At 51.4% G+C, this 16,440-nt stretch overlaps 1 protein-coding gene across 1 annotated transcript; it reads left to right on the top strand.

Moving 5' to 3' along the window:
- The first annotated feature begins 2,600 nt into the window (after positions 1-2,600).
- Positions 2,601-10,579, top strand: LOC148678430 (aquaporin AQPAe.a). The gene is made up of 5 exons (XM_088633517.1): positions 2,601-2,736; positions 5,309-5,656; positions 7,061-7,225; positions 8,126-8,206; positions 8,664-10,579. Exons 1-5 carry the CDS (start codon positions 2,638-2,640, stop codon positions 8,877-8,879), a joined length of 909 nt encoding a protein of 302 aa, XP_088489643.1. The 5' UTR covers positions 2,601-2,637; the 3' UTR covers positions 8,880-10,579.
- Positions 10,580-16,440: the final 5,861 nt, after the last annotated feature.

The following is a 16,440-nucleotide window of genomic DNA, read 5'->3' as shown; positions in this document are numbered from 1 at the left end:
CATCTCTTGCCCTGTCCCTCTCCTCTTTCCTCTCCCCTCGCCCTGTCCCTCTCCTCTCTCTCCCCTCTCCTCGCCCTGTCTCTCTCCTCTCCCCTGGCCGTCTCCTCTCTCCTCGCCCTGGCCCTCTCCTCTCTGCTGTCTCTCTTCCTGCTTCTGTTTTGTTTCCCTCGCACACTCAGGCAGGGGGTGACAATGGCGCTGTTGTTGTCGGATGGCCTGAGTTAGCGCTTCAGAGGAGGCGTGAGGCCAGGCCCTGCTGGGGAGGGAGGCTGTGTTGTCCTGCCGTCAGCAGTCCGGCCGCAGGGGTGGGGGGCAGGAAAGTGCCCACACAGCGGGTTTGAACAGAGCCTGTGCCCGGGAGCGGGGGGCACTGCCTTCCAGAGAGGCCTCGCAGCCACAAAAGAGGGGTTTAGGGGTCCCAGGGCAGCAGCAGGAGGGGACTAATCCCCTCGGACAATGGGGCACAAAGCACTCGTTCTGGACTCGTCCTGGAGCTGCCCGGGCTGTTCTCCGCAGGGAGTCCCCTCGGCTTGTTCCTGCCCTGATTTCACTGTCCTTTACTGTGCTTTTACCCCAACCCCACTGGCTATGACTACTCCATACTGGACATTGGCCATGATTTCTCTGGTCCTTGCTGTGCTTTTAACATTATTTCAGTTGTTTATACTATATTGTAATTTTATCACAGTTTCACTGGATATGACTACTCTTTACCATGATTCCACTAATCTTTATTGTGCTTTTACCATAGTTTCACTGTGCTTTAGTGCACTTTGACACCAGTTTCAGTTTTTATGGCCTTGGTCTCTTGCTTGTGCTGTTTAAATAAGCTGCTCCTGTCGGAGTGTGGGGTGTGAGTATTTTAGGATATGGAGTACTGGACAGAGCGTCAGAACTGGCCAATTCCAGATGTGTCGGCAGTCTCCTGTTACAGCAGTGGTGTAAGATGGGGGTGAGCCAGCTCTCGGGTATGTGCACTGTTCCTGGTGGGCTGCTGTCCACTCCAGGCGGAGACCGACGTCGGCAGAAGCAGTGAATCTGTCGGGACAGCTCAGCCGTGCTCTCGGTCCTGGGTGTCTGCTGTTACTTGAGCTCTTTCATCTGGGGGCCTCTCTCTGGGATGAAGGACATCACAATTGTCCCCATGGCAACGGCAATGCAGGAGGGGGAGGCTGTTCCCGTGGCAACTCGCTCTGCACTGCACAAGGAGGGGGGGCACGAGCGCAGGGACTTGTTATAGAAGAATCTGATGCAAAAAAGTGCTTTTGGCTTCTTTTACTGCCTAAAGGCGTTGATTGGTGAATCGATCTGTTGTGAGCTTGTTATCTCGCTCACTGGCTGCATACGTGGATTTAAAATTCAGTCCCAGCATCCTTTTCTCTTTCCCCTTGTTAGAAGTCTGAATATTCCGGTTGTTTTTCTGTCTTTTGATCCAAAAGGAAAAAGGCTCTGGATAATGGGGAAAGCACACAGGCTGCACACCTTGGGACCAGTGTTGACACTCGGGAGCACACACACACACACGCGTGTATGCAGACACGCAGCCTTGCCAGGCCCGCTCTGTTCAGTGCTCACAGCCCTGTCTGTACACGTGGCAGGAATTCAGAGTCCGCTGGCCCGCAGACGGTGCACCACCCGGCTCTCCACGGATCCCGGAGAAGCTCGTTTCCCTTACCTGTGACAGGATCCCTGGGACACTGTCCCTGTGGCATTCCTGAAGGAGCTCTGCGGGACGGTGGTGTCGGGACTTTGAGTTCAAGAAGCTGAACGAGGTACTAGTCCGGTATTCCTCTGGCGGGTGTGCCCCCACCCTCTGCGCAGCTCCGCCCGGGGTGAATTCTGTCCCATTTTAACACACAGAGTTGGCCAGCAGGGCCCCACACACACCCATATATATATATAATAACATTACTGGTTTAAAGTGCAGTCTCCTGCAATTAAGAATTGCTATGATCTCACAGGCCAGTTTTGCTGCTGCATTACCACCACCTGGCTTGAGGGGAGACCTCTAAGGAAAATCATGTTGCTGCTGTAACCGGGGAGGGTGGACCAGTAGGCGCTCTTCCCTCTTGACTGGGACTGGTGAGTGGAAGCACTGTGCTGTAGGAGGCGCCGTCTTTCAGACCAGGCACCCAGCTGAGTCGAGCTCTCCGAGGAAAAGGGAGGACCCAGGGCCGGCAGGGTTTATTAGCTGGACACCCTGGTCTTGTGCCAGAAAGGGTGTCGAAGTGAGATGGACCCAGTTTGCTGGAGAAAAAGAAGCCTGGCCTTGTCTGTTTTAACCTATGTTTCGAGTGGTGCTATCTGGCTGGCGTGGACTACCTCGTCTCTTCTAGTTCAGTGGAGAGAGAAGTCTGGGATCTCCCCAGGAGGCACTGAATGGAGAAGTGTATGCAGAGGACTGGAGAGGAGTGAGTCGCACTCTGTGGAAGATTCCTCACAGCCTGAGTCCGGTCAGACCGCAGTCCTGTGTTGTACCGTTATTGCTGAGAAATGGCTGTGAGCAGAGAGGGGAGGGGAGGAGGTTAAGTGGAGGATCGTTTCAGGTCTGGAGTGGGAGGGTGGGCTTTTATCTTTGAAGACTGAAAGGCGGGGGGGGGTTGCTATGGGTAGTAGGACCTCCTAGAAGCTCTTGAAATGAGAGCGGAGAGCTCTGTGTTCCTCTGTACCCAGCGCCGCAGAGGCACGGACGTGGACAGAGAGAGACACTCTGGACAGATCATGGCTCTGCGAGAGGTAGGACCGGACTCGGAAAACTGAACCCAATTTGCAAAACTAGATGAATGAAACAGGTCGGCTCGTGTCAGGGCTCCTTTGCTCAGTTATCCTGCTTCAGGCGAGTTAAATCTGATATTGTGAGCAACTGTCTATCATGGGATTAAACAGATTGAAACACATAAGATTTACATTAAGGGTGGTGGGAGCAGGGAACAAGCTACCCAGCCATGTTGTTAAAGACGATGCTCTGGCTTCTTTCAAGGAAATGGCTAGATGACATCCTGGAATCAGTTACTTCTTTGTGATTGATTCTTCAGATAACTGTGATTGAGATTTTTCTAGAACAGGGATTCCTAAATTTCTTGGGGATGGAAGCCCTCACTCCTACTTGTGTCTATTTCTGTTTAGCTTTCAGTTACATAACTGAACCATAATCTCTCTGATTAAATTACGATGTTATGCCTGTTGGAGGTCTCATGGTAACTGTCCTTCCATTAGTTTTCTAAACACTTTATCCAGTTCAAGGTTCCAGGGACCTCAGAGCCTATCCTGACAAGCAGCGGGTACAAGGCAGGGTACCCCCTGGTCGGGGCACCAGTCCATCTCAGAGCACACCCCACACAAAGACAGGGAGAACATGCAAACTCCACACAGATAGGACCCCAGGTCCAGAATTGAAACAGGGGTCCCAGTGCTACAAGGCAGCAATGCTAACTGCACCACCATAGCACCCATGTGAAACTGTCAATACATGCAATTCAAGCAAAAAAAAAGTTTTTTGTTCTAGTTTGCTGAATGTTTGGGTAATCTGGTACAAAACAAATGAGGTTCAGTTACCAGAAAATGTAGCTGCAATTCAGCAGGAAGAAAGACAATGTCTGTACATCTTCTCTGATCCCTGTACTTTGGAGAGGTGGAGAGAGCACTTAGGTGTCTCAGCATATTAATTTAGTCAAAGAGATGGTGTTGACTTAATTAGCCCTCTATTGATAATGACAGCTGGCCCATAGAAACAGCTCCACCTGGTCTTGTGTGCAACAAAGTACTTCATTCGGCTCGCCAGGCCTGGAAACAGTGAGGTCACTTCCTTAGTGACAAGCAGGACTACAGCTGTGCCCAGTGCTATCTGCTCATGTTTCAGATTCATTTATAAACTCACAAACCGCAAAACAGCCCTCGAGTCCTGGGTGTTTCTACTGCTTTTTTGTCTAGGTTATATTTCAAAACTCAAAGCCATTGAACAGAGAAACAATAACAATACTCTCCATTTGCATAGCTGATGTTAGCTCACAGTGTTTGGCAGGTGAGAGGGGAGTCGTTTCATCCTCCTCTGAAGCGCAGCATCCTTTAATCTCTCCTTGTTCAATAGATTTTCTCTCATTCGTCCTCCGTCCCAACCTCTCTTTCTATAATATTTTCCCCCTCCCTTGCTCTCTCCCTATTGCTCTCTGCTCTCCCTCTCTCTCCTCTCTCCCTCTCTCTTTTCCTCTCCCCCTCTCTTTCCATGTCTCCCTCTATCTCTGTCTCCCTTCCTCAATTCAGTTCGAATTCATCTAGCTATACTGGCAATGCCAATGAGTTACAGTCTTGCCAAAGCAATAGAATCAACACGACATTTACAGTACTAATATATCATTGGATATTTTCCACACATCACATAATACATAAAACAGGATTGTGAGACACGCTTGCTCTCTGTTCCTCAGGCTGTGACAGGAGATCACACTATGAGCTGCAGCTCTGTTGAATTTCTTCCACGTGAATCAGCTGTTCTGATACTGGCAAGATAAAGAATTCTGGGATTATATTTTATTTTAGAGAAGAATGTTTGTCTAATCCTAGAAAGTTTCTTACACAACAACAGAAAGAGCATCTCTGTCTCTGCTTTTCCCTACTGTCGGTGGTCACTGAGCCTGTCCTCTCTGGACAGCCAGGTCTGTCCGTGTCCATTTTCTATGTCCAGGCTGTGGTCACTGAGCCTGCCCTCTCTTGTGTGAGATATTGTTGTTCAGTGTGCATTGTGTTTGTGTGTGTCCCAGTGGATTAGACAGTGTTGCTCAGTGTGTGTTTGTGTGTGGGTCCTAGTGGGTGAGATAGTGTTGCTCAGTGTGTGTTGTGTGTGTGTCTCAGTGGGTGAGATAGTGTTGTTCAGTGTATGTGTCCCAGTGCGTGAGATAGTGTTGTTCAGTGTGTGTTTGTTGTGTGTATCCCAGTGTATGAGATGGTGTTGCTCAGTGTGTGTCTCAGTGGGTGAGATAGTGTTGTTCAGTGTGTGTGTCCCAGTGGGTGAGATGGTGTTGTTCAGTGTTGTGTTGTGTGTGAGACAGTGTTGTTCAGTGTGTGTTGTGTCTGTGTGTGTCCCAGTAGGTGAGACAGTGTTGTTCAGTGTGTTGTGTTGTGTGTGAGACAGTGTTGTTCAGTGTGTTGTGTTGTGTGTGAGACAGTGTTGTTCAGTGTGTTGTGTTGTGGGTGAGATCTTGCTGTGTGATCTGTTCACTCTGATGGGTGTTGCTCTAGCAGTGCTGTCAGTGAGCTTCAGGACCAGCTGGCTGAGGGGCTCTTCTCTCTCTGCCTGCTTCTCTCCGAGGAGCTGCGGAGCCGGCAGTTCTGGCGCGCGGTGCTGGCGGAGGTCCTGGGGTCCCTGATCTTCGTGTCGGCTGTGCTGGGCTCCTCGGTGCCGGGCCCCGGGGAAGTGGGGCCCATCCAGCCGGCCCTCGCGGCCGGGTTTGTGGCCATGGGGCTGGGCCAGTGTTTCGGGGACATCAGCGGGGCTCAGGTGAACCCTGCCGTCACGCTGGCCTTCCTGGCCACCCGCAAGCTCGACCTGCTGAGAGCGGCCGGCTACGTCCTGGGCCAGTGTCTGGGGGCCACGCTGGGGGCTGGCGTCCTCTTCCTGGCCCTTCCTGTGAAGTCTGCAGCGGAGTGCTACGTCAGCAAGGTCAGGGAGAAAGAGGTGTGAAAGGAGGCAGGGTGGGAGTAGGAGAGGTGAATGGAGGCAGAGGACTCAGAAGAGGCCAGAAGCTTTACTTCTGTACACCGAGAGTGGTGGGTGTATGGAAGAAAATGCCTGTCATACCTGTGTCAAGCGATTCCCTGGGATCTCTGTGTCACTGGCTAGGTGTGATCTGGTGCGCTCACAAGTAAGAACAGCAGATCAGATGTCATTAACCCCGGCCATACAGAGCTAAGAGGTCATGACCCGAGCACACTGACCCGAGCACACTCACCCCAGCACACTGCTGATCAGGTCAGTTAGGAGAGAGGGCCTCCTCTGCTCTGTCCCTGTGTGCTCACGAGTGAGAACAGCACACTCACCCCCTGCACACTCACCCCCAGCACACTCACCCCAGCACACTCACCCCCAGCACACTCACCCCCAGCACACTCACCCCCAGCACACTCACCCCCAGCACACTCACCCCCCAGCACACTCACCCCCCAGCACACTCACCCCAGCACACTGCTGATCAGGTCAGTTAGGAGAGAGGGCCTCCTCTGCTCTGTCCCTGTGTGCTCACGAGTGAGAACAGCACACTCACCCCCTGCACACTCACCCCCAGCACACTCACCCCAGCACACTCACCCCCAGCACACTCACCCCCAGCACACTCACCCCCAGCACACTCACCCCCCAGCACACTCACCCCAGCACACTGCTGATCAGGTCAGTTAGGAGAGAGGGCCTCCTCTGCTCTGTCCCTGTGTGCTCACGAGTGAGAACAGCACACTCACCCCCTGCACACTCACCCCCAGCACACTCACCCCAGCACACTCACCCCCAGCACACTCACCCCAGCACACTCACCCCCAGCACACTCACCCCCAGCACACTCACCCCCAGCACACTCACCCCCCAGCACACTCACCCCAGCACACTGCTGATCAGGTCAGTTAGGAGAGAGGGCCTCTTCTGCTCTGTCCCTGTGTGCTCACGAGTGAGAACAGCACACTCACCCCCAGCACACTCACCCCCAGCACACTCACCCCAGCACACTGCTGATCAGGTCAGTTAGGAGAGAGGGCCTCTTCTGCTCTGTCCCTGTGTGCTCACGAGTGAGAACAGCACACTCACCCCCAGCACACTCACCCCCAGCACACTCACCCCTCAGCACACTCACCCCCCAGCACACTCACCCCCCAGCACACTCACCCCAGCACACTGCTGATCAGGTCAGTTAGGAGAGAGGGCCTCCTCTGCTCTGTCCCTGTGTGCTCACGAGTGAGAACAGCACACTCACCCCCAGCACACTCACCCCAGCACACTGCTGATCAGGTCAGTTAGGAGAGAGGGCCTCCTCTGCTCTGTCCCTGTGTGCTCACGAGTGGGTCCTGTGCTCTCCAGGTGTCCACTGAGGCCAACGCAGGCCAGGCACTGGCCATGGAGGTCCTGGCCACCTTCCAGCTGGTCTTCACCATCTTCTCAGCCGAGGAGCGGCGGCAGCGGGACGGGGGCGACCCGGGCAGCTGGGCCGTGGGGTTCTCGCTGAGCGCCGGCGTGCTGACCGCGGTGAGGAGCGGAGAGACGCACGGCGACACACCACACTTAACACACGCATGTTCTAGCACTGCTGACACCTTCATTAACAGCAGCCCGAGCCCACAGGAGAGTGAGCACAGGCACCATTCCGGAACAGACCATGTACATGTCTTCCCGAGGTGCACCGTGGGCGTTACAGCGTTTTAGGAAAACTAAATGAGCACATACAGAGATGTACGGAGCTGACAGGTCATGAGGAGATCAGAGGTCATTGCCCCAGACATACAGAGCTGACAGGTCATGAGCAGATCAGAGGTCATTAACCCCAGACATACAGAGCTGACAGGTCATGAGCAGATCAGAGGTCATTAACCCCAGACATACAGAGCTGACAGGTCATGAGCAGATCAGAGGTCATTAACCCCAGACATACAGAGCTGACAGGTCATGAGCAGATCAGAGGTCATTAACCCCAGACATACAGAGCTGACAGGTCATGAGCAGATCAGAGGTCATTAACCCCAGACATACAGAGCTGACAGGTCATGAGCAGATCAGAGGTCATTAACCCCAGACATACAGAGCTGACAGGTCATGAGCAGATCAGAGGTCATTAACCCCAGACATACAGAGCTGACAGGTCATGAGGAGATCAGAGGTCATTACCCCAGACAAACAGAGCTGACAGGTCATGAGGAGATCAGAGGTCATTAACCCCAGACATACAGAGCTGACAGGTCATGAGGAGATCAGAGGTCATTAACCCCAGACATACAGAGCTGACAGGTCATGAGCAGATCAGAGGTCATTAACCCCAGACATACAGAGCTGACAGGTCATGAGGAGATCAGAGGTCATTAACCCCAGACGTACAGAGCTGACAGGTCGCCACAGCGTGTGACCTCAGAGTGTGTCTCTCTGTCCTCTAAGGCCCGTTTCTCTGGTGGCAGTATGAACCCCGCTCGTTCCCTGGGGCCAGCCATCATCACCGGGATCTGGGAGCATCACTGGGTGAGTCGCATTGGGAACACTGGGGGAGTGAGGGGTCTGAGGTCATCTCAATATTATTTCAGACCGAGCACCAGTTCATCAACTTCTCTGTTGCACTCTGTTGATTTTGAGACTGTTGATACTCCCCTCTCCGGGTGTACTGATCGGATATACTCTCCTCTCCAGGTGAACTGATCAGATATACTCTCCTCTCCAGGTGAACTGATCGGGTGTACTCTCCTCTCCAGGTGTACTGATCAGGTGTACTCTCTTCTCCAGGTGAACTGATCGGGTGTACTCTCCTCTCCAGGTGTACTGATCAGGTGTACTCTCCTCTCCAGGTGTACTGATCAGGTGTACTCTCTTCTCCAGGTGAACTGATCAGGTGTACTGATCAGGTGTACTCTGTTCTCCAGGTGTACTGATCAGGTGTACTCTCCTCTCCAGGTGAACTGATCAGGTGTACTCTCCTTTCCAGGTGTACTGGATTGGGCCGATGATGGGTTCAGTTCTGGCGGGGGTGTCCCATGAGTTCTTCTTTGCAGCCAGCGCCTCTCGACAGAAGCTGATCGCTTGCCTGACGTGCAAGGACATCGAGATCGTGGAAACGGCCAGCCTGTCGCGCTCTTCGCTGTCCACCGTCACCCAGACCGCCATGAGGGCCAAACAGGCCAACAAGCATGACCACAACTGACCGCTGGGACTGCCCGTCCGCGTGCTGCCCTGCTACACTCAGCACGTGGGACTCAGAATGACAGCGGGAGGCCTGACCCAGACTGCCCACGAGCTCTCAGTGAAGGCAAGCGCTTAGAACATAGCTTCTCAATCAGTCCACTGCAGGGTTTTAGCAAAGCCAGCTCTTCAGTTGTTGTATAGGTTGATAATGAATGAAATGTTGTCGTGTGGGGATGGCTGAACCAAAGACCTGCACTGGATCGAGTGGAAGGTTTGTTATTTGGTTACTTCTTCCTTGCCCAAAGACCCGGGGTCTCAGTTCCTGGGGAGACCTGTCTCACCGGGGTTTTGTTCCAACCGCATTCTCAAGTTCTTTTTTTGCTCTAACCGTTTAATTAGCTGCATGATTGTAATACTTCTATCCAGTCTCTGAATTTTAGTGCAGTGACTTTCATGTGTAATCAACAGTAAAAAACTGAAAAAAAATCCTAATTAAAAAAAATTCTAATTAAAAAAATATCATCTTCATTGTTTAATTGACTATTCAGGTTGTATCAAAACCCAGAAGACTCATTGACTTCCAGGAATGGAGTCTGAGAGTCCTGGCTGCAAACACATGCGGACTGTCTAGATGACCACAGGCTGACACATGACCACTCGCAGCCCAGCGTGGGTCTGATTTTCTGCAGTGATGTCAGTGAGAGCCCAGTGACTCACCTGTCAGGCGCTGTGGAGCTCAAAGATGGCCGACACCCTTCTTCATTCAAGGGCCGTTGCTGTTAGCGCACACATGAAGAATGGAGTGTGTGGGTATAAAATGAAAGAGATCTAGAACTGTTGAGAGCATTTTTGTTTTCACAGCTGCACATTTCTTTTCAGCAGATGTTCATGGTTGTGTAATGGCAAATATTCCTTCCAACAGAATGGAGGTTTGCCATGTAAAACAACCCACAAGTGCAATATTTCTAAGTATTATACATGATGTGATCTGGTTATATTAAATAATATTATAATTATATTATATATTATTATACAGAAGCATCTTATTAGATTGAATAGTAAATTGGTACGGAAGATTTTTCATTAATCTAGCAAAGACTGATGAATGAATGATCAATTCATTCACATTCTTTACTGACCAGTCCTGTCCTGTTCTTTACTGACCTCTCCAGTTATACCCTGACAATCAACCAGTCCTGTTCTTTACTGGCCAGCACAGTCCTGTTCCTTACTGACCGGTCCGGTCCAGTCTCATATTGATACGAACACTGGCCAGATTGCTATTTTGGTGCCATTCAACCCCTCCAGCCCATTAACTAGTTATCAATCAATAGTTAGTAGACCAGTTATCAGTTATTAGATGAGAGGATCACATCCTCTTCTTTAAAGAAGCCAGGGTATCAGCTTCAATTCCACTACTTGTTCCACATTCTGGAAACTACAGGGAAATCGTTTACACCTGTGACATTTTTTTTTTTAATCCAGGGTAAAACTACAAGCGAGAAATGAGAGAACTGACTGCACTCTTCCCCATTTGCAAATAATTCAGGATGGGCTCTGTGTAGCTCTGTTCTTAGTCTTAGTTTTTCTACTTTGTACACATTAATGTACGCTCAGCTAATATATTGGCAAGAATGTCATGCCTGAATCCATCGAGGACCTTGTTGATGTATTTGGTCTGATGAACTTACAGTAAAATAAAAATAAAGAAATACCTTATTACTGTATTTCCATTTCTTGTGCCGTATGGGCTGACCCACATTGAAGTCAATCCCAGCTAGCTTGATTTCCTGCGTCTTTCCAAATGCATAGTAAATACACCGCATTTATACTGCACTTGGTTTGAAGGCCCATATAGCTGCCTCTCTGCCAGAGTTTGAGTTAATCTTGAGGAGGCAAGCCTGTTCTTCCAGCACCGAACGATCTGAATATTGAAGGAAGTGCATTAAGAATACGTCCGCAGGAAACAGATCAAGAGCGAACATGGGAGACGATGCTAAACGGCGACATCTGCTGGTGGATATTGGGAAAGTCGAAACGTTTTTTTAAGCCTAAGGAGGCAAATTTGGGCGGCACGGTGGTGCAGTTGTTAGACTTGCCGCCTCAAAGCGCTGGTGCCCCGGGTTTGATTCTGAACCTGGGGTGCTGTCTGCGTGGAGTTCGCATGTTCACCCCGTGTTTGTGCTGGTTTTCTCCCACAGTCTAGAGGCATGCTGGTGGGTGAACTGTCTTCTGGGAAAACTGGCCCTGGTGTGAGTGTGAGTGTGCACCGCACCTTGTGCTGGGATAGGCTCCGACTCCTCAACGACCCTGCTTGGGAAGAAGCGGATTCAGAAATGGATGGATGGATGAATGAAGGTCAATTCTTTCCATGTCCTCCAGTCGTCCGTCCTTCTGTAGACGTCTTACAGTAAGAGTCGCCCCTGGGCTTGCTGAGGCAGATGTGCTGCACACCCTCTGCTTTGTCACACCAGAGTATGCCCACTGCAGCTGAGCTTAATTGCCTAACTGAAGCCTTAATTGAACTCGCAGTTTGCTTGATTGGTAAGTTTTATGATGTTTTTTTTTTTTATTACTCTAAGGTTTTGAATTTTATGTTACATATTAAGATGCAATTGCTGGAAAGCGACTTTGAACACGTTCCGCGTGTCCAAGAGCTGAACACAGCCAGACGCTTCGAACACATCCTACTCACGAGTCAATTAAGTCTTCGGCCAGGCAGCGGAGCCCAGCCGCGATGAAGCCCGGCGGGAGCGGGACTCTCGCTGTGAGCACGTGTGCAGGACCCGGCGAGTCTCTCCAGCCTTCCAAACACATCGCCGCAGGGGAGGACGGGGGAGAGACTGGACACTGATCACTTCTCCGCCGCCGTGTGTTGAAAATCAGTGGGTTTTAAGCACCGCGGGAAAGAGATACGCACTGCGGAACTGTTGACAGTTCCTCTGTAGAGGACAAGGGTTTTTGCGTTGGGGAATGGACGTTGTGGAACCTGCTCGGGTGGGTTAAGGATCGGCGCGCTGTTTTCCTCCTCCTTCGCGTCTGTGTAACCTTTTTTTCCCGCCCCGGAAAGAGGACCTCGGGGGGGGGACCACGCGATTAAAATCTGCCCCGGACCTCATAAACCCCGTTTCATCGCTAGGACCCTTCCCTCTCACGAGGGGCGCTGTTCCGTCCCCCCCCCCCGCAGTCCGCCCGTTACCCCCGCCACCCCCGCTTCACAACGCCGCACGCGCAAGCAAAACCGCAGAACAATGCCGAAGCACAAAAGCTCGCGCTGCCAGCGGCTGTGTTGTTCGGCGCTTTGCAAAGAAATCCAGGACGCAGCAGTATCCTTTGAGCGGCCGCGAGGCCCCGGTGGCACAGCCTCTCAGTCAGGTGGCCACCGTGCCCCCCCCCCCCCCCCGGTATCGCCGCAAACAGGGATTTTCGAGGGCTTTATCCGGGCTCGAGCTGCGTGGCAGAACAAGCGGAACACAAAGCAAACCTCTGGCTAATCAGTTCTGGGCAGAAGCAGCGCGCCCCCCCGCAGCAGGGCAGAGGACGCCGGAGAGAAAGAGCGCGAGGCGCGCTCTGGATTACTGGGGCTTAAAACCCAGGGGCACGAGGGAGGGGTGCGCGCCTAGCGAGAAAGAGATCCCATCCTGCCTGAGGGAAATCCAGTGTCACTCGCTAGTAAGGATCGCCGAGTGCGTGTGACGGTAAATTTAACCGGGTTAAGTATTGCGCAGGGAATTTAAGACACGTTTCCCACAAATACAACCGCAGGGCCCGTGGGTGATTCACTCACACTGTCATTTGGCTTTGTTGGCAAGCTGCCACTCTTCTGCTTGAAGGTGCACGCTGGTTCGCCTCTGCTCGGGTACTGACGTCATCAGAGCCAGCCCGCCTGGCCAGCAGCGTTAACCTGCAGCTCACTGGCTCATCTCCTAAACCCACGCACCCCTGCTGGAGCCACTGTACTGTCCTCCCCTGGACACCCCTGACTGGGAACTGCTGGTGCCACTGGTCTCCTCTGGCCACCCCTGACTGTGAGCATTGCTGGAGCCACTGGTCTCCCCTGGCCACCCCTGACTGTGGGCACTGCTGGAGCCACTGGTCTCCTCTGGCCACCCCTGACTGTGGGCACTGCTGGAGCCACTGGTCTCCTCTGGCCACCCCTGACTGTGAGCACTGCTGGAGCCACTGGTCTCCCCTGGGCACCCGTGACTGTGGGCACTGCTGGAGCCACTGGTCTCCCCTGGGCACCCCTGACTGTGGGCACTGCTGGAGCCACTGGTCTCCCCTGGACACCCCTGACTGTGGGCACCGCTGGTGTCACTGCAGTATCTGACTGTACCTCATTTTCAGCTTTTGAAACAACGTGGCGTGCCTGCATACTGTTGAAAATGACCATCGTGCATTGTGAGAGCGCTGGCACTCCAGCCAGCCCCTTCGTGATCTGCGAGGGTGTGTCCAGAGGTGTGTGCGGGTCTGTTAGCCTGTCTTCTCCATTCCTCAAGCAGAGGGCTGTTAGTTCCATCCTGCAGCGCGGTGCTCTAATCACCTGTATCTGTCACGCCTCGAGTCCGCTTCACCTGGCCTCCACAGAATGCTTAAGGAAATAAAACTGGACAGAAATTGGCCTTTTCTTACTGTGTGATTTGAGAATTAGAAATTAGAACATGACTTTTAAACTTTTGTCTAATCTTAAATCAAGGTTAGACAAAAGGCAGTGGAGCAGGGCAGCCATTATTTTGACTTGCATTTGTACAGCGCAGTTAACACTCCCGGTCATTAATGATGTGTCCTGGCTAAATTCCAGTCCTGACTGCACGTTCTGGACTCCCCATAGTTCCCCCCAATTCAGTTCTGGACTGCTGGATTGAGCGAGAAGTTGCGTTGTGCTGAGTGCAAACAGTACCTCTCTCATTCTAACAGCTCAGCTCACTGAGTGTCTGTGTTTCAGCCAGATCAGGTGAAGTACATTTTCCCTCCTTCCCCTGGTCAGCTGTGCAGTGGGCCCCCACCTGTATGTAAACCACTTCAAGATAAATTAAACTTGAACTTAAACTCCATCTATTTTCGAACCACTTCTTTCAGTTCGGGGTTGCAGGGGAGCCGGAGCCTATCCCAGCAATCCCAGCAAGCAACAGACTCACTGCAGGATACACCAGGAATGGGACATCAGTCCATCATAGGGCATACAGACACACACACAGTGCTAATTTTCCCAGAAGCCCATTAGCCTACCAGCTTTGGATTGTGGGAGGAAACTGGAGCACCCAGCAGAAACCCACACGAGCACGATGAGAACATACAAACTCCACACAGACAGCGCCCCAGGAGGAGGCAGCAACGCTAACCACTGGCCTGCTCCACCATGCCGTCATCCCTCAACTGAGCTCAACTGAGACTGCTCAGGACTGGAAACCAGCAGACCCTGTGACTCTCCTTGTCTTGGACCTGCAACACACTACACCCTGAGCAGCGCACTCGAACTCTAAAGCTACTCCTCCCCCGCAGGCTGGAATCCATTCCCTGCCCCAGAACCAATCAAACCATCAGCCTGTCTGCCCATGGAAAACCACAAACCCAGAACGTTTCTTTTCTTGTTCACCAGGGGCTCCTGAAACGTTGGCAGTACACGAGTTCCTCATGAATAATTTTAGGTACACAAACTATAAAAGATACTGCTGTTTCGGTACTGAAGTAGTTCAATTCGCCAAGCAAGAGCCTTCCACCTGAGGCACGATGAGACTGAACTCAGGGTGCTGAGATGCTGATTGCACACACACTGTATACTGGAAATATATTGGCCATTTAGAACTGAGAACATAGATATGGAATATGGAATAGATATTGCACGAGATCTTCAGATCAATTAGCTACTATCAGACTAGCTAGATGGCATGAAGGATCTCCAGTCCAGTCCTCCATGTTCTTATGTGCAGTGATCTTCCCACCAGTTGGGTCAGTACCTGGGTACTGCAGGTCTTAGTCTCCAATAGGGATAAAGCCCCAGACTGTTATTTAGGTTAATTAAGTGAATAACAGATTCAGTTAACCCATTAGGTGCTCTGTTATAATGGCAAGAGGAGGAGGAGTTGTCGTGCGAATCATGGGAGCTTCATAGTTTCGGACATTATACACTGGACTGGCTAAGATGGAGACTGTTCCATGAGTGTGATCGGTCCTATTTATGTTGCGTAATGACCAGCTACAGCTCAGGCCTGTTCCTCAGGTGTGCTGTGGGAAAGTGGGACGATATACAGTATGTGATCTCACAGGAGCTGTGATTATTTGTGCACGCGATGTCTCTGGTACATTGCTGAAGGCAACATCAGACCTGGCTAATGTGCCAAATGTAGACTCTCCTCCAAGGTTTTCAGGAAAAAGATGGGGGTGAAAACCCATCAACAGTAAGCACATATCCAGCTACTGAACGCATACTCAACATCTCAAGAAAGTTGAGTAGTGACATTGTGTGAATGTCACAGCAGCATGCAGGTGATGGATTAGGCTGAGGTTAGGCATGTTCTGTTATACATGGTGGGCATTACATAGCAATGTGAGCCCTGCATGTCACCTGCCTTTTAAAACTCTCACCTACGGGTATCCACAGCAGTGTTCTAAGCATTGGAATGTATGTTCCTGGATGATCCCAGTATGTGGTGTTTAATTTATACAACACCGTTAAATGTGTTCCTTCGTTCGCTTTGGTTCTTTTAATTGCAGTGAAAAGGTACACATGCCTTAGTCTGAGATTATAGCATCCCAACCCCAACCCAGTGAATCCCCAGCTCGGCTCCCTGCTTAATTCATGAATTCCTTCATTGAACTATCAAGTTTGTGGTTTAACTGAAACCCCTGCAAGTTTTCTTTGTGCAAAACAGCTAGAGATGTATAGTGACAGATGAAGCTCAGGATTATAATAATAATAATAATTGCTTACACTTATATAGGGTTTTTCTGGACACTTCACTCAAAGCGCTTTACAGGTAATGGGGACTCCCCTCCACCACCACCAATATGCAGCATCCACCTGGATGATGCCACGGCAGCCATAGTGCGCCAGAACGCTCACCACACATCAGATATCAGTGGGGAGGAGAGCAGAGTAATGATGCCAATTCATAGAGGGGTTATTAGGAGGCCATGATTGGTAAGGGCCAATGGGAAATTTGGCCAGGATGCCGGGGTTACACCCCTACTCTTTTCAAGAAGCGCCCTGGGATTTTTAATGACCACAGAGAGTCAGGACCTCAGTTTTACGTCTCATCCGAAGGACGGCGCCTGTTTACAGTATAGTGTCCCCGTCACTATACTGGGGCATTAGGACCCACATAGACTGCAGGGTGAGCGCCCCCTGCTGGCCCCACTAACACCTCTTCCAGCAGCAACCTTAGTTTTTCCCAGGAGGTCTCCCATCCAGGTACTGACCAGGCTCACACCTGCTTAGCTTCAGTGGGTTGCCAGTTGTGAGTTGCAGGGTGATATGGCTGCTAGATATTAAGGCAACCTGCCATGGGATTAGGGACTGAAAGCACTCACAGAGCTCCAGTGCATCTTATTACAAGGTCCATTATGGATGAAATGAAGTA

The sequence above is a fragment of the Lepisosteus platostomus genome, chromosome 1 (assembly GCF_059453375.1).
Source record: "Lepisosteus platostomus isolate fLepPlt1 chromosome 1, fLepPlt1.hap1, whole genome shotgun sequence".
Lineage (NCBI taxonomy): Eukaryota > Metazoa > Chordata > Actinopteri > Semionotiformes > Lepisosteidae > Lepisosteus > Lepisosteus platostomus.
The sequence above is the reverse complement of the archived record's forward strand: the minus strand, read 5'-3'. Positions and strand labels throughout refer to the sequence as shown.